This window comes from Charadrius vociferus, unplaced genomic scaffold (genome assembly GCF_000708025.1).
Source record: "Charadrius vociferus isolate BGI_N301 unplaced genomic scaffold, ASM70802v2 scaffold266, whole genome shotgun sequence".
NCBI classification, from domain to species: domain Eukaryota; kingdom Metazoa; phylum Chordata; class Aves; order Charadriiformes; family Charadriidae; genus Charadrius; species Charadrius vociferus.
Window position 1 is genome coordinate 3,462,399 of NW_009649114.1, and position 20,517 is coordinate 3,482,915.

At 49.4% G+C, this 20,517-nt stretch overlaps 1 protein-coding gene across 1 annotated transcript in view; it reads left to right on the forward strand.

The window, feature by feature from the left end:
- Positions 1 to 20,517, forward strand: part of ANKS1A (ankyrin repeat and sterile alpha motif domain containing 1A) — an 88,788-nt gene that overhangs the window by 17,181 nt on the left and 51,090 nt on the right. Inside the window, 9 exon segments of the mRNA XM_009888323.1 lie at positions 5 to 301; positions 981 to 1,056; positions 1,329 to 1,430; positions 2,740 to 2,835; positions 2,946 to 3,070; positions 3,072 to 3,137; positions 4,958 to 5,064; positions 9,295 to 9,392; positions 16,297 to 16,868. Coding sequence (XP_009886625.1) covers positions 5 to 301; positions 981 to 1,056; positions 1,329 to 1,430; positions 2,740 to 2,835; positions 2,946 to 3,070; positions 3,072 to 3,137; positions 4,958 to 5,064; positions 9,295 to 9,392; positions 16,297 to 16,868 — 1,539 coding nt within the window.

Here is a 20,517-nt window from a genome sequence, read left to right on the forward strand (position 1 = left end):
CCAGAACAACGACAACGAGACGGCGCTGCACTGCGCCGCTCAGTATGGCCACACAGAGGTGGTGAAGGTCCTGCTGGAGGAGTTGACCGACCCCACCATGCGCAACAACAAGTTTGAGACTCCTCTGGACCTGGCCGCGCTCTATGGGAGGCTGGAAGTCGTGAAGATGCTCTTGAACGCTCACCCCAATCTTCTAAGCTGCAACACTAAGAAACACACTCCCCTGCACTTGGCGGCTAGGAACGGTCACAAAACTGTAGTCCACGTCCTCCTGGATGCTGGCATGGATAGCAATTATCAGGTATCTACTGTGTCTGTGTGTGGAGAGCTGGTCTGATTGCCGGGGGACGAAGAATCCCTGTAGTCGGGATACCGAGAGCTCCACCTAACCCTCCTGCCAGGGGCATTGCTTATGAAAGACGAGCGATGGCTTTGTTTTCCTCTGGGCTGTTTGTTCAGCTCTTGGTTGCTCTGAGAAGCTGCTCAGAGGGATTCCGGTGCTGTGCATGCTTCACGCCTGCTTGTTGCACAGAGAGCCCCGGACACGTAGCCTGGAAGGGAGAAAAAAAAGCCCTTTCACGTAAGCTGTTCTGCTCTGCAGTGCTATGAGCTCTTAATAGCGATGGAGGCAAACTCTGTCTCTTCCGACCACTTGTGAATATGCTGTTTTCACAGCAGTAGCTTGTCTGTGGTGGTCTTGTCTCTCCTTTTCAGGACATGACCTCTTTGCTAAGCTGTAGAAGGTCCTTTCTTGGTCTCTAACCTGGGCCCGCATGTCTCTCTCAAGAGACCATCCCCATTTTCCATTCCAAATTCTCAGCATTGTAATAATACTGATAGTCTGTCCTCAGTTGTAGTTATTGTTGCCCACACTTTGTATGTGATGCCATGTATTTATTGCTTCTGTAACCTTCTGAAACATGCCTCCATCACCATTCCCCACTGTCTAGCTTCATGCTATTTTTCCATTTAATTTGCAGACTGAAAAAGGCAGTGCTTTGCACGAAGCTGCTTTGTTTGGCAAGACAGATGTGGTACAAATATTGCTGGCTGCAGGTGAGAGAATGATCCCCTTTTGAAGCAATGACGTGGTGATCCCTTCACCCAGAACTTGCGGGAAACCCTTTATAGTGGCAGCATGTTTCTCCAACCAGCTTTGAAAGGGTTATAGGAGAGGTTTTCTCTTGGAGTTTGGCTTTAGGTCTGCTTCTCTAAAGCGGTTTTTAGCTCCCCCCAGTGATGATCACAAACGTAAGATCTGACTTGATGAGTTTGCGCATAGTCAGAAAATATTCTTGCTTTTGCCTTCTCCACGCCTGTTACCGTAGGTATTGATGTGAACATAAAGGATAACAGAGGCCTGACAGCTCTGGATATTGTGAGGGAGCTTCCTTCTCAGAAAAGCCAACACATAGCAGCTCTCATTGAAGGTAAGTGATGTAGCTCTGTGTGGGGGCAGGAGGGAAAAGTTTGGGGTGATAATTGTGCCAGTGCAAGTACAGGATTTTGTTCTGTAGTCCTGGAAAGTGCTGAAAGCAAAGCAGCTTCAGGCCAGGTCCCTTGATGAGAATCTCGCAGGTGTTGGAAGGAATGATGCTTAAACACTGGGGTGAACTGTCTCCAGACCAAATGTTTTCAGGGGGGTTTCCAGGAGGAGGATTTAAGAGGATTAGCTCCTTTGCTGAAGGAGTGTGGCGTGACTTTTACAGTTTAAATGGGCTTAATTGAGCTTTGTTTAACTTACTTTAGAAGTTAATTAAAATTAAGGATAGCCTAAATCTGCTAGCAGAATGCAAAGTAATAGCTTTAGAAATGGGTTTGGATTAACTACCCTTTATGTGTCTGTGTAGGCAAATAGCCATCCACAGATCTGACATCCTACTCCTCACTTCACTGTGAAGCTTGGGCATGGATTTTGGAGATGAGATTTACAGAAAAGGCCTTGATTACCTGTGGTTTATAAAGGAGGTTGGCCCATTTGTGTCTGTCCAAGTTCGGGAACGAAATGTGGCATCTTAGCTAAATTCATACCTTGTAATTATGCTGTCTCAATTTCCTCTCAGCTGTGGGGAGAAAGATCAGAAGCGTATGCAACTGGTGTGCATTATTCATGCTTAGCATTTGAGGGCTTTACAGGTTCAAAGCACTTTGCAGACTTTTAATTAAGCTTTGCCTGTGAGGCTGGTAGGTGTTATCTCTATTCTGAAATTGAAGACAAAGATGAGCTTTAAAACTAAAGTTCTTGCAGGTAAATGCTGATAGATTGCTCCTGCAAGCGAGCTGGCTGCGGGAGAAGTTACTGTCTGACTTTATTGACATAAGCTTAATGTTTCTGGCTTTGCTGTGGTTAGGGGACCGCAGCTAGAATTGCATTCTCTGCTGTCTTATGACTCCGGCAGACCAGACTGCATCTCTGTTCGGTGCCGTAGCTTGTGTCTACGGCATGAAGTAATCTGCTCCGTGACGTTGTGTCCGTACAGGAACTTTGCAGCTTTCTGATTAAAGGCTCTGTAAAAGTTCAAAGAACCATCCTTAACCTTGTGCATGTGATTAAAGAGGCCGCCTGCTTCTATTTTGGGATCTGAGCTGCAAGTTTTAATAATGTACTATGTTATTTTTTGGAAATTTAATAAGCTGACGGTTCGCCTTCCATCCATGAGGGAGGAAACACCGTATGCTGAAGTGGACGTAAAAAACCAGATTGACATAAACTGACCCTGTCGCCCCACCTTGTTGCAGATTACACCGTTGGGAAGAAAAGTGCCAAAGCTGCAGAGAAGAGCGTTCAAGCACCGCTTGTTCCAGCCACTGATCCCGTGTGCCGGATATCTCAGGGTAGGTTTCCATGCCGCGCGGCGGTCACTAGCACCCGTCTGCCTACAAGTGCTGACCTTCCAAGGGCAGACGCCCCGAATGACGGATTTGTGCCTCTCTTCCTCTCGCAGGTGATGTGGAGAAAGCAGTTACAGAACTGATCATAGATTTTGATGTGAACCCAGAAGAGGAGAGCCCGTATGAAGCTTTGTACAATGCGACGTCCTGCCACTCGCTGCTGGTTGGGACTAGAGAGGGAAAAGAGAAGAGGGACTGGGGGTTCTACTGTAGTGCTTTAACTCAAAGCAGCAGGAGTCAGGCCTGTACGTAGCTTTGTGCATTCATCTCTGCTTGCCTTAGGAGGATAGGTAACTCGCCTCCATTTTCATGATTTTGCAGCAGGCTGCCAGTCCCCCAGCTGGAGGAAATCTTTACACCCGTCCCTGACACTGATTAGAGCAGGCAGGTCTCTCGCCTGTGTCACTGGCATGTTCACGTACCCTCCGTCGCGTTGCCCACGAGTGGCCACTTCGGCATGCCTGGCTTTCACCGAGCGTTGCATCCTTCTGTACTCTGGCGGTTGGATACCGGTACCTGTGAGCTTTGGCTTGTCAGGACGTTGTACTTAGTTGAAGGATTAACTTCTTGTCTAGAAGAAAGCTTTGGACACTGTGTGTGGAGGGTTTTTCTCATCTCTCTTGCTCTCTGCTTTGCCCAAGAGAAGGCTCTTATGAAATTATCCTTAAGAATATACTGCTGGAAACTAGTTGGCAGCAGAAATGAGGTTTTGTGTATTACTTGCAGAGATCTGTAGAGGGTACTCAAGGCTTTACAAGGCAATGCAAAGCTCCTGGAACTGTCTCCAGAGAAGTCTTCCTCACGTTCTGTTAGTTGCATCCGCTGCTCCCTTAGCAATCGGTGGCGACACTGCTATGGGGCGGGTGGGCTGCTGGCCTGAGCGCGCTGTGTCAGCTTCGGGGTTTGTTTTCTGGTTTGTTTTACAACGCCTGCTCCATGGATGTAGTTCGGACAAAAGGCAAAGCAGCAATGAGCAATTCAACTGCTGGTGGTACTGTAACCATGCTTCCCCTCTCTGCAGAGAGGTGCATCCTTTTTCCTGTTCTATTAGCAAATATAGTAGAAAGGAGACAAAACCTTAAGAAGACTGACATTTCAGCCACATCTCGTATGCAGTACAAGATGCACTGTCCTGTTGGTAACTAAATCTTGGTGGCTTATATCCAGCTATATACCGTCCTGCGTTAATAGTGTCTGATGTGAAATGAGCTCAGCTGTATCACAAATAAGGAAAGATGAGAGGCTGAACTGCAGTGAGGAGGGAGACGAAGGAGTGTTCCAGGAGCTCGCTGGAGCTTCTCCCCAAACTCGCTTGAGTTTTTTTCGAGAGTGGTTCGCCTCTGCCGTTTTTCCCGTTGCCATTAGATGGAGCTGTTGCAGGGCAGGAGATGACCGAGAGATCCGTTTCTGTCTGCGTGGAGACAAGGCAGCGCAGCTCTTACTGCCCACAGGCAATCTTGGGATATTTGAGGAATGCAGTGCAGCATTGTCTGTTGATCTCTAGGGTTCTTCACTCTCAAAGGTGCCTCTGGAATCACTTATTCATGTTAAGACACAAGTGATGAGTCTTCCCTTTCTACCCATCTGCATGAGTCGTTACTGACCTTCACTGTGTAATGCTGAGATTACCAGTCTGGGTCAGAACGAACTGGCTTAAGTAATGAAGCAATAAACCTGAGTAAACAGCACCTTCCACCCGAGCAGTTTTATTCTCCTGAAAGCGTAGCTGGTGCTCACGTGGGTCTGCTCTGGCCTTGTGCAGCATTGCCGCTGCGGAGCAGAAGCGGGTGGTCTGTGTCCTCACTAGCGGTCCATCCACAGGACCGCACTACAGAGACTCTGCAGAAGGGGCTCTCTGCCCGAGTAGGTGTCCTGCTGAGGAGGAGGAGGAAAGGCAGCAACCATCGCCAAGCTCTGTGCTGTTAGGACTGAACTTCTCCACTCAGATTAATTTGAGGAGGTCCATACCGTGCTGCATTCACAGCAGTGTGGACGTAGGGCTGGTGGGAGCAGAAGGGGCCATGCTTTAACACAATGCAGTTGACAGTGGTCTTCTAAATCGCAGAGAGAACGTCCACCCCCGCCTGCCAAGCCGCCGCCCGATGAAGAGGAGGAGCAGCACGTGGAGAAGAAGATAGGCCATGGTGCTTCCTCCGAGGTACGTGGGACTTGGTGTGGGATGTTTTATAGGAGTGTGGTTTAAAGAACAGTTTTAATAATTTGGGAGGAGCCGACTCCCTTGCAAGTCAGGTTGCGAATGGGAAGCTTTCTTTCGCTCCAGCATCGCTGCCGTCGCTTGCCATGGGAACTTCCTTTGTCCGGTTCTTCCAGGGCACCTCTGCGTTGACCTTCAGCCTTACTTTCCTATTCTTGGCTGAGAATTCCCTTAGGAAGAGATTTTTCTGAATCACGTTGCGATGTGGACTGTTGCCCACTTGTAATGATCCCACCAAATGCGTCTTCACTTGCGAGTGAAACCCAGAGGGCCGTTAGTTCCTACTTCCTCTTAGCTTCCAGCTGTGGAGGAGATGCGTGGGCTTGTGGGTCCCGCTGACGTGAACAGGGATCAGGGGCTTGAATTCAGCCGAGAATCTGTCTTCTGCAGAGGTCAATGCGTGTGAGCCGCTTTTTGATGAAAGTAAAGCACTCTTTTTCTGCACTGTTGCTCCTGGGCTTCCTGTTGCTCATTTTTATTCACCTGCCTGTGAACCTGAGATGCGAGGGCTCTCCGGGAGACCTCTGCATGGGGGTGTGCGAAACCACAAATGTGCCTTGGCAAGCTCTGCTGACGCCCAGGAAAATCATCAAAGCAAAACCAAATCGTGTGGATTTCCTTGCTTTTCCAAAGGCAGTAGGTGGTGTGTAAAAGAAGCGGAGTGTGCTCTGCCTCTCGCTGGTGGAACAGACTCCGGGTCACCAGATGCTTTGCTTCGGGTGTGGTGATCTGCTGAAGTTCCTACAAGGCATAAATGTGATCTGTTTTCTGAAGTGTGTCAAATCTCCACGAGACATGAGTAAACATTATTTACTTTAATAGAACTGACTTTTTATAGAGACAATAAAGCTCTAAACAGTGCATAAACAGTAAAATTGAATGTGAAATGGTGGACTGACCTCTCCGCTGCTGTTAAAATGGTTTTGCAACGTGTGATAACCAGTCCCGTGGCCAGCTCTGGGCAGAGGAGAGCTGGGTAGAAGGTCACGGCATAATTGGAAAGCAGAACTTGTTCATGACGATAAACACGAGGGAGGGAAACGTGCATTGACTGCTCCTGCTGAGTTATCTTGCCATATTTAATTATAAAACACCTGCTGGGTTGTCCTGCCATTAAGGGCTTTGGAAACATGATCCATTAAAGGAAATCTCGCTGGCAAATAGACCTGTACACAAAGTGACTCGCTGGGGAGATCTTGATTTGCAACCAGTTCCGTGGATATAACATACAGGCAGCGAGTGTCGCTGCCTGGAAATGACCTTCGAGATGTGCCGATGAGGCAGGTTTGGGTCTGATTCTTTTTCTTTGCTTGCTGCTTCTGGGGTGCTGTGCTTTTCTGACTCTTGCCCGTTAGTTATCATCTCAGTACATGTTCTCTCTGGGTTGGGCAGGCGCGAACAGGAATACGCTTGGGGAATGCTGTAAACGTCTCGTTGCAGCCTCCTGATCTGCCATCCTCCAGATCTGCTCCCCCGTTAGGGCCGGGACAGTCAGTCATTTAATATCCTGGGGTCGGGCCAAACTCGAGTTTCAAAAGTAGTCTTTTTATTCCATTGCCAAGATGGGGCTATCTGTCAAAGCAGATGTGCGTAAACAAGAAACTTTTAACTTTCATCATGGAAAAACATTAGTACAAACAGGCGAAAGAGCTGATTGTTTGGAGGTGCTTGAGTGCCGCCTTTCGCTATCTGCAGAAACCTTCTGGGTTTGCAGCTGAATAAGAGTCTGCGTTGTCAAATTAAACTTCAGTCGCATTTGTTTACTACTCATCTCCGCAAGGGAAGTGCAGACAAAAGACGAGGCGCCATGGTGGTTCCAGCAGTTTGGTCTGCAGTTCTGGTGGGGGAGGAGAGAGAAACGAGATGAGTTACCCTTTAAAAAGTCTTTCAAAGTCCACTGCTGGGGATTAAGTACGCTCGAAAGAGCGTGCTCATTATTAACGACAGCTTATTTTTGGGCTTTGCTAACAGTGAATCTTTATATATGCTACCCAACGTGTATAAATAAATGAAAGAGGAATCAGAAGAAAGTTTTATTTGATGATTTTGATACTCCTGGTTGCAGAGCCTACAGAGCCAGCACAGTTCTCCGGCAAACAATGGTCCTCATTTTGAGGGAATTTCAACCCGAGACTCTCTTTTAAAGCTTGGAAGAGTGAGAGATGGAGAAAATAAAGCGTAGCCAGGCCTATAAACGCATGCACGAAAGTGTACAGAGCAAAAGCTGGGAATTGCGTGCTGCTAGGGAGCTGCTGCTTTCGCACGCGGTCGGTGCGTTTGGAAGAGGACAGCACAGTAATCGTCGTCTGCGGGAGGCGTCGGGGGGTACTAATGCCTGGCCTGAGGTCCAGGCTACAACTGTTATGACAGGCTGCTGCTGTGCAGTATTTTTCCAAGATCTCTGGTGAGAGCCTGTTACCTACTGTTACAGTCTGATGGTTTTGTGCCACCATCTGGTCAGAAGTCGGTTTTTGTTTTTTTTTCTTTAATTTGCTCGTTATGAGCTCTTTCACCTGAAAAGGAGCAGGTCCGCCTGACAGCTCATGCTCGAAGCAGATAGAATAAATACTTTCTTTGCTGGACATGACCCGTTTCCTCCCATTGAGAAAGTTGATTTAAAAGCCAGCTGGGCTCATGCAGCAACAGCACGGGGATGAAGGACTCCTGTCTGTGCTGCTGACTCCTCTGTGTCTTTCCAAGACTCCTCCAAGCTTCCAGGGGTCCTGGCTAGATTGCCGTCGGGTAGGTAATTTTTAGCGGGGTCCATTGTGAGGGGTAATGGTTTGAAACTAAAAGAGGGCAGATTTAGATAGAAGGAAGACATTTTTCACAATGAGGGTGGTGGAACGCTGGCCCAGGTTGCCCTCAGAGGTGGGAGATGCCTCATCCCTGGAGACGTTTCAGGTCAGGTTGGACGGGGCTCTGGGCAACCTGATGGAGTTGGAGATGTCCCTCCTTATGGCAGGGGGGTTGGACTAGATGGTCTTTAAGGGTCCCTGCCAACCTGAACCATTCTATGAGTCTATGAGGTACCTATTTGCCCTTGAAGCAACTCTGATGCTTTCACTTCAGGGAAGAAATTGGAGGTGGTGCTTAGCCCGCTGTCTAGACAGTGGCAGTTCCAGGAGTCTGTGAGCGGGACGGGAGCCTTCCTTGGGGGGATGTTTGGTTCAGACCTGTCCTCCCCTCCCTTGGCAGCAGGGAGGCATCACTTGTTTTCTGGCTTGGGTTTGACCCCACCGCGGTTGGCTGTAGGCACAGATGGCTCCTGGTCCAGGGCAGCATCAGCCTGCCAGCGTCTGGCCAGGAGATGGTGCTGGAAGGCAGCTGACCGTGCAGGCAGGGTGCCTTGAAGGCCAGTTTAGCCCCATTAGCACTGGGATGGCACTGGTGGCTCTCTGAGGATGTCGAATGCTTGTCATCCTTGGCGGTGAGGTAGACCAACATGTGCGAATCTGTGGCAAGACTCATTTGGATCCTGCATCAAGACTGTGTTCCTGCACACAGATGGTGGCTTTCCAGAGCAGCTCGCTGGAGGGTCTGCCAGTGCTACAAACGAGCTCAAATCAGCAAATTTTGGGGATTTAAATGAGCTCAGTCACTGCTGCACATCCTGAGGTTAAACTGAGTTTATATAGTGTTGCCTGAGGGCTCTTTAGCCCAATACACAGTGCATCCCGAGGTTAGAAACGCCACGTCTGAGACCTCTGAGAAGGTGGCAGAGATTTGAGCTTTTCTTTTTTTGTTTTGTTTTTTTAAGCCATGTCCTGATAGGGCCAGCAACTAAATAGTGAATGACGGTGCAAATTCCAATAGCAACAGTAAGCCTGAGTTGGGATGAACAGGAATAACGGTCTCAGCTCTTTTCCCCCCTCCAGGCTGTCTGCAGACCTTGCGCAGTGAATCAGTTGGTCGGTGCTAGAAAACTGTCAGCAACCTCAAATACTAGAAAATAAAGGGGGGTTTGGTTGGGTTTTGGTTTTTTTTTTTAGGGGAAAAAAAAAAAAAGAGGGGGGGGGGATTACTACATTTTGGATCAGGCTCCACAGCGAAGGTGTCGCCTCTGCCAATTCCTTGCTTAAACCGTGGCATAAAGAGGCCTTGTGCTTATTGCCGGGATAAATAGCATTGCTTTGTGGAATGCTACATTATGCCGTTTTTCATTAGGCCTCTGTTGCCCGAGGAAGGAGCAAGGGAAGTGGAGCTGAGGAAGAGGAACACCCTTACGAGCTCTTGCTTACGGCAGAAACGAAGAAGCCGGTTGCGGTGGATAGGAAAACAAAAGGTGAGTGACCATCCAAAAAGCCGAGCTGTTTGCTGAGATGCGTTTAAGGGAAACGGAGAGGGCAGAGAGTAACGGGAACAATTAAACTCTGTGTTGGGTGGGGTGGCTGGGGTCGGGGTTGCAATTGTTTTTGTTTCCTGGTAATCTTCACTTTTATAAAGGAGAGATCTAAATGTTCCTGTACAAAATGTACACGGAGGAAGGGCAGCTCTGCTATTTTGACAACTGTTAACTTAAAAAATAAGCAAATCTTGTGCACAGTCAAGTAAATGCAGGGGGGTGGAAGGCTGTGCCATGTTGTTACAAGTGAGAGGAACCAATGCAAGCGTTTCAATGAGCCGTATTCTCCATCCAGCTGGATTTAAAGACCTGCTGGCGTTGCACGTTTATATCAGCAGATGATTTGCCCTGCTATCCCGGTCTTAAAATCAACATCCCGCTGTCTATTAAAGCTAATTCGAGTTGTAAACTAACAAAGGAGGAAAATAAACATGTGTAGAGCAAGCCCCTCTCTAGAACTGACTGAAAATCCGCTGTATAGCCAGGTTAAGTATCGAACTCAGCCCTCTTCTCCCAGAGGGACTTCTGTGCTTTACAAAGGGTCTGGGAACACCTTGTCTCTTGTGTTTGGCTGTCGCTGGGCTTTTTGGCTTTCCTTCAACAACAACAACAAAAGATTTGTTTAGAGGAAAAACATCTCTTGCTTTATTCAAAAGTCCTGAGCAGGAATTTAGAAGGATTTAGTTTGGACTCCATCTCGCTTTGAGGATGAGCGGAGGATAACGCGCACTGGAGGTGATGTCTCATTGAGCGCCCTGTGAGACCTGCAGCTTTTTTCCTTCCTTCCTGCAGCGTGATAGCTTTCATTCCTCGAGTCCTGCCGCGCTCCTGGCTTCTGTAGGGGTGGCACAAGAGGTCGTTGGTTTCCCACCACCATTTGCCAAAGCCACTTGCTGCCGAAGGCGAAGTTAGGATGCTTTTCAGGTTGGTGCTTTGCAGTCTCGGCCAGGAATAGTCCCTGGGCGACAGCCATACAACCAGAAGCTTTCAGGCTCTCTTTTCAGCATGCGGCTATTGCTGGCTATTCAAGTGCGAGCTATTCCTGGCGGCTTTGCTCCTTCCTCCGGCTACCGTGCCTAGGCTTGATTGGTAGTGAAGGTGTGTTGAAATCATGTGTCAGATTAAAATAAAATCTCGAAGTAATGCATCTGCTGGTTCTTGATGCAAATCTCTTCCCCTGAAGACATCGGTACTGCAGGTCCTCTAAGCCCCACTTCACAGAGAGAGAGGTTGCAGGAAGCATCTTTAGCCTATTAAGGATCCAGAGCAGAGTCCTGTCTTTTACCGTACAGCTAGAAAGAGAATAGCTGTGACTTCAGGGTCTGCAGTCTATGGTAAGTGTCACTGTGTGTGTAACAACCCTAGAGCCTCTTCCACTGTTATAGTGGGAGAAATCCAGGGATGCAGTTGAGTTTTCTCATCTTCCAGGACTTGTTCGCCCTTTTAAATGCAATCAGCACTGTGACTGATGCGGTTGAGCCTTCGATCCAGTGGAGGTGAAGAGCTGCTCCTAGGGGGAAGGGGCACAGCCAATGTATTTCTCAACTCTTGCATTCCTTACGCGTTTCAGGGCCATCTCCCGTTGCACTTCGTGGGAGACCTGCAGAAAGGGACACGATTGTTTGTCCCTCTTCTCCAGAGGGTACCAGCTGATTTCCAAAACACCTCGGAGTGTTCCCTGTGGCACGCCGCGTCCCCAGCCGGCAGCTCCCCCTACACTGCAGGAGGAGCTGAACTTCAACAGGGCCCCGTGTCATCTTTCCCCTGCTGCTGGTCCTCTCGAGGACTTCAGGCTTCTCAGCCCCAGTAAGAAACGAGGCACCGACTGTTCTTCTCTTTTGTGGTGTTCATCCTCGCCTTCTGTCACGGCATTATGGGTTGCTTCTTTCTGCACGTGAGCTTCATAGCTGCTCTGGAAGGGTGGATCGGCTTTGGAATCCGCTTTGTTACACTGGGAATGAAAGGAAATGTTTCCGTCTTTCACAGTATTTAGGGTCAGGTGCCAGAAGGGCATGTGGAAGCAGACGTAGCTAAGTATGAAACGCGAGGTACATCCTGATGGCAGGGAGGAGAGGATGCATTTAGGGAGCAGCAGAGTCATTTTGGCAAAACAAGGGCTGAGTGATGGAGAATTTTCCCACCTCTGGATCAGAGGGGTCCTGGAGCATCAAAGGCAGCAGCTCAGTCCCAAGACGAGGAGCAGGCCGAAGCACAGCTTTGGAATTGCTTCTTGGCCCTCGATCTGAGAGGTCGGGCTTCTAGATGTTACTTGATGAGTTCTGGAGGAGCCTTTGGTCAGAAGAGGAGGACTCCGATTCTCGCGGGCTATTGAGAAGGGCTTTTCAGGGCAGCTGAAAGGCTGAATTTCAGGCACGCTGGTTTTAATGGTGCCTTTCATATGTGATAGCTGCCTTTGTTCCTCTTGCTGCAAGTTGTCTGGTATCCAGTGACTAGATGAATGCGATATTATCCGCCTGGCTTTGGTTGCCTTTTGTGTATGTTACAGCAGTTTGCTGTCACATGCTGGAGCACTAGGAAAAGTTGGCCTAATGTTGCGGGCAGCGTATCAGAAGTGGTTTGAGCCAAATGCTTTCCCATCCCCTTTGGTAAGGAAACGAGGTGCAATCGCATGCATGAAGTCAGGGCGTTCAGACCTTCTGACGGGACTTGTAAATAGGCCAAGAGTGGCGAACTGACCGGGAGGAGACTGTACAACTCCTGCTGCGTTCAGAGAGATCTGATGGAGGATGAATACGGAAAACTCTTCTGAGTTTTGAAGTCTGTCTTGCTTCTCAGGAGAGTCATCCAGAAGTGCTGTCAGCAGTAACCAGCTGCAGGTAGGACTGACTTGGCTCTTTCTGACAGTTTTTAAAAACTGATATTGAGGTTCTGCTGTGCTGCCTCCATAGGAAGCCCAGCTTGAAGTCCCTACTTTTGCCTCTCATCTGGCTTGAGTTGTTCTTTGTGGTTGTATGGCCTCAACCAGGTGTATGGCTGTGCTCTAAACCAGATAGCCGACCCAACGATAACAGACAAAACATGCTGGCGAGAGATTTAAAGAAAATATCTTTGCACAGAGCCAAAGTATGGCTACAAAAGCAGTGGGATGGGTATCACTATAGGGAAGCTATGGGGACACGGGGGTATTGCAAAGAAAGGTTGGAATGGACAGAAACCTCTTGGTTTGCTGTGAGATGGATGGTGGTGTAGAACTCCAGCCTGCGTGCCCTCCCTTGGCTTTCTCATGGCTGGAGAACAGACCCTTCTCCCATGTCTCAGGTCCAAGCCTGCGTTTCTGCTGGCGTGATGTATTTAGAAGCTTCTGTCCAGAGTCATGTTAGTGATCTCTCTAAGCAACTCGGGCAGTGTTTTACTACCCTTTCTTAAAATGGGAATAGGAGAGGGAGTACAAATGAGCACAGCTTCAGGTAGCTTTTTGTGAATAAACTCTGCCTAAAATGACTGAGCTTGATGAGAGTAATAGAGGAGCGTACTGTACACATCTGGGTTTCACATGCAGTACCTCCCTGTGGAAATGAGCCTTTTCACTATTACTGCAGATGAAGGTTATTTTTGTACCTCTCAAGTAGCGCCCCAAAGGCCGGCTTCCCTCTCTTCTCTGGCCTTCTGTGCCACAGGAGATAGGTTTGCATGCTCCTCACTTGACAAATTCTGGCGTGGTGCGGCACGGGGAGCCTTTTCCATATGAAAGCTAAAGGTTAGCATGTGCCCTCATGAGTCGTAAGGTTGGGGAGCTTGAGCAAAAAGCAGCTGCAATAACAGCTTCAGTCTCCTAATCCAGAGGCATGAAACAAACCCTGCTGCTGCGGTTGCAGCGTAGTGCTATGAGTTTAGGAAAGTGCTTTGTAACTGGAGTCGTCAGGCTGATGGCAGGGAAGCTCTGAATTGCATCTTCTCTGGGAAGCAGACAGCATGCACCCAGAAAGGGGTTCCTGTTCCCGTTTGGTGTCGGCAGTTCCTCCTGTCGGTGCAACCTGCAGCAGGCATTGGCTGAAGAAGTCAGGACCAGTCAGACGTCTGTGCTTGGGTGTAAAATAAGCTAAGGGAGTTGGACAGAAGTCTCTGTGTCAAGGACGACTCCCTTTCTGAGTTAAAAGGTGTAGTTGGAGGAGAATGCTTTCAACTCCCTTCAAGTACAGCAGATGGGTAGAGCTGAGGTCTCTGCTTTGCTAGCACCTAAATGTTATTTTCCCCTTCTCCAAATTCACTGCACCCTTGAAAAATGAGTACTGCTCAGCTGTTTGCCATAAGAAAAGGGGTCAACACATCACCTGAATCATGTCAGTAACCTATCCCAAAAAGGTACACCTTCCCAAGGTGGCCAGTGGTTGTTCTGGCCTCTTTGCCAGCCATCCTGAGGCATCTTTAAGTGAAACCCCAGAAGGATTCCTTGAAACGCCAGGATCCCCTGGGGAACCCTCTGTTCCTGCCACGTGCACCTCGGTGGTAAGGAGGAGTGAGATTGCTCTTCCGTGCCCATGTTGGTTCTTCTGTCGGCGGCTTTCAGCACAGGCTGAAACCTCTGAAATGTCTCCTTCAAGATATTCCTCACATCTTCTGAGCAAGTGCTGTTGTCCTTGCTTCACCCCTTCCTTCCCTGGCAGCTGCCTTGTATTTCGAAGTCCTCCTTCATCGGCTCGAGGATGAATGGGTGGCTGTGATTTCTGTTCAACAGGAGCCCTTTTGTGAGTCTCTGGAGCTGGATTTGGAGCACTTTGTTCTGGCTGGACCCAAGCGTTCCAGCACATGGCACAAACTTTCACCAGCCGCCTCTCTGCCTTCAGGAGAATGTCAGTAAAGGTTAAGCTGGGGCATGGAAGAAATTATTTCCAAAGAAGAAAAGAGGTTAAGAATAAAGGCTGTTGATTTTGCAAAAGTTTTTCCCTCCACATCAGGTTAATGTGACTGTGCCATCAGCGCTCTGTCCCTCTTACCGGGGCAGTAGCTTTCTCTTATTAATACCAGTCTGTCCCATGAATACAGCATGTCTGATCTCTTCTAAGGTTTCTCTCTGGCGTTACCGCTTCATAACTATATGCAAAGTAACTGAACGTAGTCTGGTCTTGAGATCTTCTGATCGGGTGCTGCTGTTGGCACTCCCCAGTCAGCCTTAGGAATGATGCTGGAGACACCACCTGCCCGCAGGGGACGTGCCTCCCTCTTGGCAACTTCGCTGCGGAACTTTTGCTTTACGTGCCCGGACAAGATAATCAACAACTACTTCACTGTCCTGGAATCTTTTAACTCATAGGATCCAGAATGAAATAAGCCCTTGCATCACTTGATCCCGGCGAGAAGCGAGGTCCGCCGGCACGCTGCCCTGGCAGTTAACCTCCGTTCAGGCTTTTGCTGTTCCTGACTCAGCTGCCAACTGAGCAAACTGCTTTTAGCCTTTCTGTGGAGTAAACAAATGCCTGCAAGAGGGACTAGCTACGCTTATCAAACGCAGGGCTCATGAGACCCCAGGATCTGAAGCGGCTTGCGAAGATAAATGACTAATTCAGTCCTTTCCTGCCTCATTTCTGCTGTGAGGACAGAGCACGAAACCAGATGGGTGTCAGTGTTTGAAAACGACCTGGTCAAGCCTAGTGCTGGAAGGGATGCACGGGGGGGAAGGCGTTGATCTCGCTGTTGTTGCTAATAGGCTGCTTTTAGTTAAAGATAAGTAAAATTCATTAGTGTATTTTGCCTTGCTGAAACGAGGATTCCTTTGCCTTGGCTGCCGGGAGCTGCTGTCTTGCAGAGCAAGCCATTTCCTCTTCACATCCAAACATCCTCCCCGCGTCTCAGAGCCACCTTATCGGGGTGCTTTGCTTTATTGTTCCTTTGCGGCGCTGGTTTTCGGTCCTTGGACTGAAGAGTGTTTCATCAGCGCTAAATGGAAGTGGTTAAAATTTACAAGCAATTATGGGCAGGTTTAGGAGTCCACGGTAAACAGAAGTTATACTGGTTAGATTTACATAGTTTTGCTTTTACAGATCAAATGCACATGTGTAACATGACCAAGGTGAGTCCCCCGTATGTCTGCACACGCTTGGCAATTGGGATCGGTCAATTATTCATGATTTATGCAGGGCCCTGGTACCTGATATTAAAGATGTTGGTGCAGGAGTAGCTGAGTAAGAGTGTCGTGTTTCTGGGACAGCCGGTGCTCCCCACAGCTCGCTGCCTCCGTACATCAAACCCTTCAGTGTTCAGCGGTCCGCTTGCAAGAGAGAGACTTTTTGATCGAGTTTTTTATTGCATAAACTGTTTATTTCTCTCCCCTGAGTAAGGAGGAGAGGTTAAACTCGGAAACCACTAGGGAGGAAAGCAGTGTGGGTTTTTGTTGGGGTTTTTTTGGTTGTGTTTTTTTTTTTTTTGGGAACGGATTTTGGAACTCGCAGGTTGATTACAGTCCAGAAGTTTTCCCACCCTGCAGCTTGTGCCAAGAGCGGGGAGCGCTGCTCTAAATAACACTTTGGCCTTTATGGAAATGCATCAGATGTTCCAGGAGCCTCCGTCTCTGCTTCTCCTACCTCACTTGCTCTCTCTGCAGGATATAGTTAGCACTTCTCTTAGCCTTATATAGCAAGGCCTGATAGTTAGTGTTAACAGGAATAAAACAACAAGGAGAGCTGCCAGATTGCATAAATCAGACCAGTGTTTGGAATTTCATAAATGCCATGACTTTGGGTACAAGTCGAGCACGCGGAACAATACTGAACTGTTCTCTTTTTATCTCTCCCTCCCTCAGCGAGGGAGGGCAGGGGGAGAGCTGGAATTTTGCTGCTTCTTCCATGTTTTTAATTCCCCCCCCTCCTCTGTTTTCATCCCCTTGAAGACCACAGGAGGAGCAGTGGCTGCTGCAGCCAGGACTCTGCCGACGGCCAGGACATCCAGGTTCCAGAGCAGTTTTCAGGGTTGCTTCACGGCTCTTCCCCGATCTGCGAGATAAGCGAGGACCCTTTCAGGCTCGTTTCCTCCGCGGAGAAAGGAGGCACGGAAGCTACAAGCCGCCCACCTGCTATGCAGCTGGAGGATGCTGAGTTACCTGCCTCTGCATCAGTACGGACCAGCTCTCCGGACCAAAACCAGAAAGTGGTCTACGCAACCGTCCAGCACACGCACGTCAACCGGGCGGATCCTGAAACTGTAGTCACGCCCCACGTGCTACAGCACCCCGGCGGTGCTGAGGAAGAGGGGGACAGAGCTGTGGGCAGAGCCCACCCGGGGAGCAAGCCCAAAGCCGAGCTTAAACTCAGCCGCAGCTTGTCCAAATCGGACTCGGATCTTCTGACCTGCTCTCCGACAGAGGACGATGCCATGGGGAGCCGGAGCGAATCGCTCTCGAACTGCAGCACTGGGAAGAAGAGGCTGGAGAAGTCCCCGTCCTTTGCTTCAGAGTGGGACGAGGTAAGGCTGACCTTGCTTAAGAGCTTCTGTGCCAGGAATGAATCTGTACAGCATGAGCTCCTCTCTACTGCACTCACCTTTGGAGGGGGTCCCGGGTGGTTCTCGCTATTTTAACTAACTCTCACGTTAACACAAACGCTCACTTGTAAGTCTTTAAGACGTTAAATGCCAAAAGACAGGGTTAATTGGAGTGGGGGAAAGCAGAATTGCATCAAGTGAGGGGCCTTTCAAAGTTTTTTAAGTTGCTCAGATACAGGGTTTGATTTCTTTTAGGCAAGCCAGAGAAGTTCTTACATCCCCAAAACGAGGGAGAGTTTGATAACAGTGCTCCTCACAAATCTTTATGTTGACCTCCTTTATCCAAATCTTCCCCTGCGGACTCTCCCAGCATCCAGAGGAGAGGTTTCTGAGTCCCTGCTGCTGGGGGGGGTAACAGTGTCCTGGGTCCGTGGGGATGGAAGGAAGAGAGTAATTAGGCTGTTTTGTGTATTTAATAGCTCCCGCTTTCCTCTTCACATATTTATTTCAGAGGCTTGTTAGAAGTCGCTTTATTATAGTGCAGGAGGCCCGTGGATAGTTAAATATTTCATGCTCAGAAAGTTGGCCCTAGTGAACCACTCAGGCGAGATTAAGTGTCCCTCTGAAATTCAGCACCGCAGCATTACTGAAACATTCTTTGGAGATGATTCTCTGCTGGTAGAGCAGCAGCGCTGCAGAAGAGATAAGCTCAGATGAACCACTCTTTGTACACTGAAAGGAAATAAAACCCCTGGCGTGGTGTTGGGGGTGTGGAGCTGTGTGTGCCGGGTGTGTAAACTCCCAGGACGGCTGTGCCCCTGCTCGCCTGTCCTCCGCGCGCTGACTGATGCTCAGCTGCCTCTCTCATCCCGACTCGGGGCTAAAATCATCTCTTGTGGGAGAGGGAGGTATTCAAAGATGCTAAAAGCAAAGTGGGACTCCCTCCTCGGTACGAGCCCATCCTTCAGTTCATATTCTCACTCCCGGCAGTGTTTCAGAGTTGCCAAATACATCTATTTTCCTCTGTAGCTGTTTTGGTTGTAGAGGCTTTGCTGTTAATTACCCGGGTCAGTTGTACCGTGACTGTTAGTGAAAGATTCTGCAGCAGAAGGCTTATTTGAAAGGACTGGATCACTTTCACTGTGCTTTTCGTGCCCAACCGAACTGTTTACAGCAAACACTAAAAAGGGAAGAAGCCTTTGGCTTTACAGTGCTGCACGACTTCACTGGTAGCAGAGGTCAAGCGTTGTGTGCCTGTGCTTCCTCTGCTCCGAGGAATGAACCCGCAGATCTGCTTCCCTGCTTGTAAACAAAAGCATCATTTCCACCCGGTGTCAGCCTAACAAGCCACAAGAGGAAAATCTGCTTTTCCTTCCCTTTATGTTTAGGTGAGGAAATCGGAGAAAGAATGTGAAAAATTCACATCTGTCTCCGAAGGGGCAGGTCTAACTTAAAAAAAAAAAAAAAAAGTTGTACTATCAAAACCTGATGGTTTTATTTGTCTTCCTGGATTCTGATGTAATTTAAACATGTTGTGGAATTGCTTTAATCTGGTAGTAGCATCCTGTGGCTAGAGCACTGATTTGCCTTGGGGTCTCATGGCTGTCACGGACCAGCTAGAATGAGTCTGGACGAAGGTTTCTCCTCTCTGCCTCAGTTTCCCCATCTGTGAGACGGCGATAGCCTCTTTTTGCAGAATGGTTTTGTTCCCACCGAAAAACGCTATGTAAATGTAAATATTCTCATAAGAAGAGGGACGAGCCAGCAGCTGGTGGGTCCCTGCCTTTAGCTTGGTCTGCTCTTTAATTTCCAAAGACTGGACAGAGGCACGTGGGGTCTCATTCTGACTCCTGGTGCAGCGGTTGCACTCTTTGATGCTGTCGGCAGGAGGGGCACGGTTCACGGGGCACAGCAGTTTTCTATAGAAGCGGCATAAAACGGAGCTGCTGATAGTAGTTTACATGGTCAGGGAAGTTCTTGCTGTAAAATATCCTAAAGCAGACTCCTGTGATGGGTGAGAAATGGCAAAGATGCCCCTGTGGGGAAGCTTTGGGGTTTTTCTGCAGTGATTTGTATGTCCAGAAAGGGGCTGATCTAGCTGGTCATAATGGCAACAATGAGATTTAAACATAAATGTAGTGCTGTTGTTGGAGGTTTAATTAGTTCCCTGAATGGGATAATGCAGCTGCTCTGAATTAGATGCAACTCGCAGCTTCTGAAGTTACCAGGCTAATATAAAACCGTGTTGAGCCGCCCGTTAGCAATGATTTGGCTCTTCCTCTGTGTTGAGGGGAAACAATGGCAGATTTAGATGCATTATTCTGTTAATTTTCATAGTCTTTATGCAGGCAACTGAGGAGGGAAGTGATCCATGAGCAGCTCTGTGCGACACGCGGCTGTAGCAGACGAGCTGAGGGTTTTGCCCACTGGCCTGGGCAGTGCGTGCGTTCGCCGGGGACCTGTTTGTGTCCGTGGACAGATGGGATCCGTGGCAGAGGCTGAGCCAGCATCGCTCTGGGCCGTGGGTGACTGTGCTCAGCTGGTCTCGCTGACCAGGGACAGCAGGAAAATGTGCTGCTTGGAAGCAAAGGGTGATGTCCCTTCCCCAGCCGAGCGCTGCCGATGCCCTTTGTTGGAAATGGAAGGTGGCGCCGGCTTTGCCAAAAGGGTGGGATGGGGAAGGAATGATTCACTCGGCACAGCTCGTCCCTCTTCCCAGTTGCGGCTCCCCGGCTCCGAGGACCTGCCCCAAACAACAGATGCCGACAGCGCTGCTTTGCGCTCCGTGGTGCTAAAGGATGTTCAGCGCCGCGTCCCGGCTGCCTCCTGACCCATCGGCTCCTTCACGGGGGCGGGAATGCACGTGTAGTGTCCCCCTCCGTCAGATGGAAACCCTTTGCAAGCAAGCTGGAGGAATTATTAAAGCAAACAGCAGTGTATTGCCCTGGGAGAGGGGTGAGGACCAAAAAGGTTCGATCCTCCGCCTGAGTGGGAAGCGAGCTGGGGAGGAGGCGGGCGAGGGGGTAGAGCTCCTAGTCAGCATAAGTATTTGAATCCTTCCGAACTTGGCTGAGGGCGAGTGATAAATTTGTTTTTCGTAATTGGCTCATAAATATTTAGCAGCCAGGAGATGAGCGTGCGGCAGTCGCAGCTCGCTGTGAATTTTGTATAGGAGAATAAACTGTGTTTGTACTCCTGGAGGAGGAGAAAGGAGGGGGGGGGGCTCTCGGCACCCGGCTCGGCTGCCAGCCCCCCCTTTCCGGGGCGGATTAACTCACATCTGCTCTGCCTTCCTCCTCCGCAGAGCGGCTCCAGCCCTGCGCATCTGCCCGGGTTCAGGCACGAGCCCTGCCGCGGGCGGGCAAACCTGCCCTTGTGTGGAATGGTACTGGTGTCCCATGGGGTGCGCTCAGCAAACCCCCCCTGTCCACAGCGTGCCGTCCAGGAGGGGCTGAACTGGTTTCTCTCTTGGTCATAAACTATTCCAGCTCTCTCTGGATGAAAGGAGAACGGAGCTTTCTGGTGAATGGAGTTAAATTGCCAGAGAGGTTGTTGAGGCCCCATCCCTGGAGGTGTTCAAGGCCAGGTTGGACGGGGCTTGGAGCAACCTGGGCTGGTGGGGGGTGTCCCT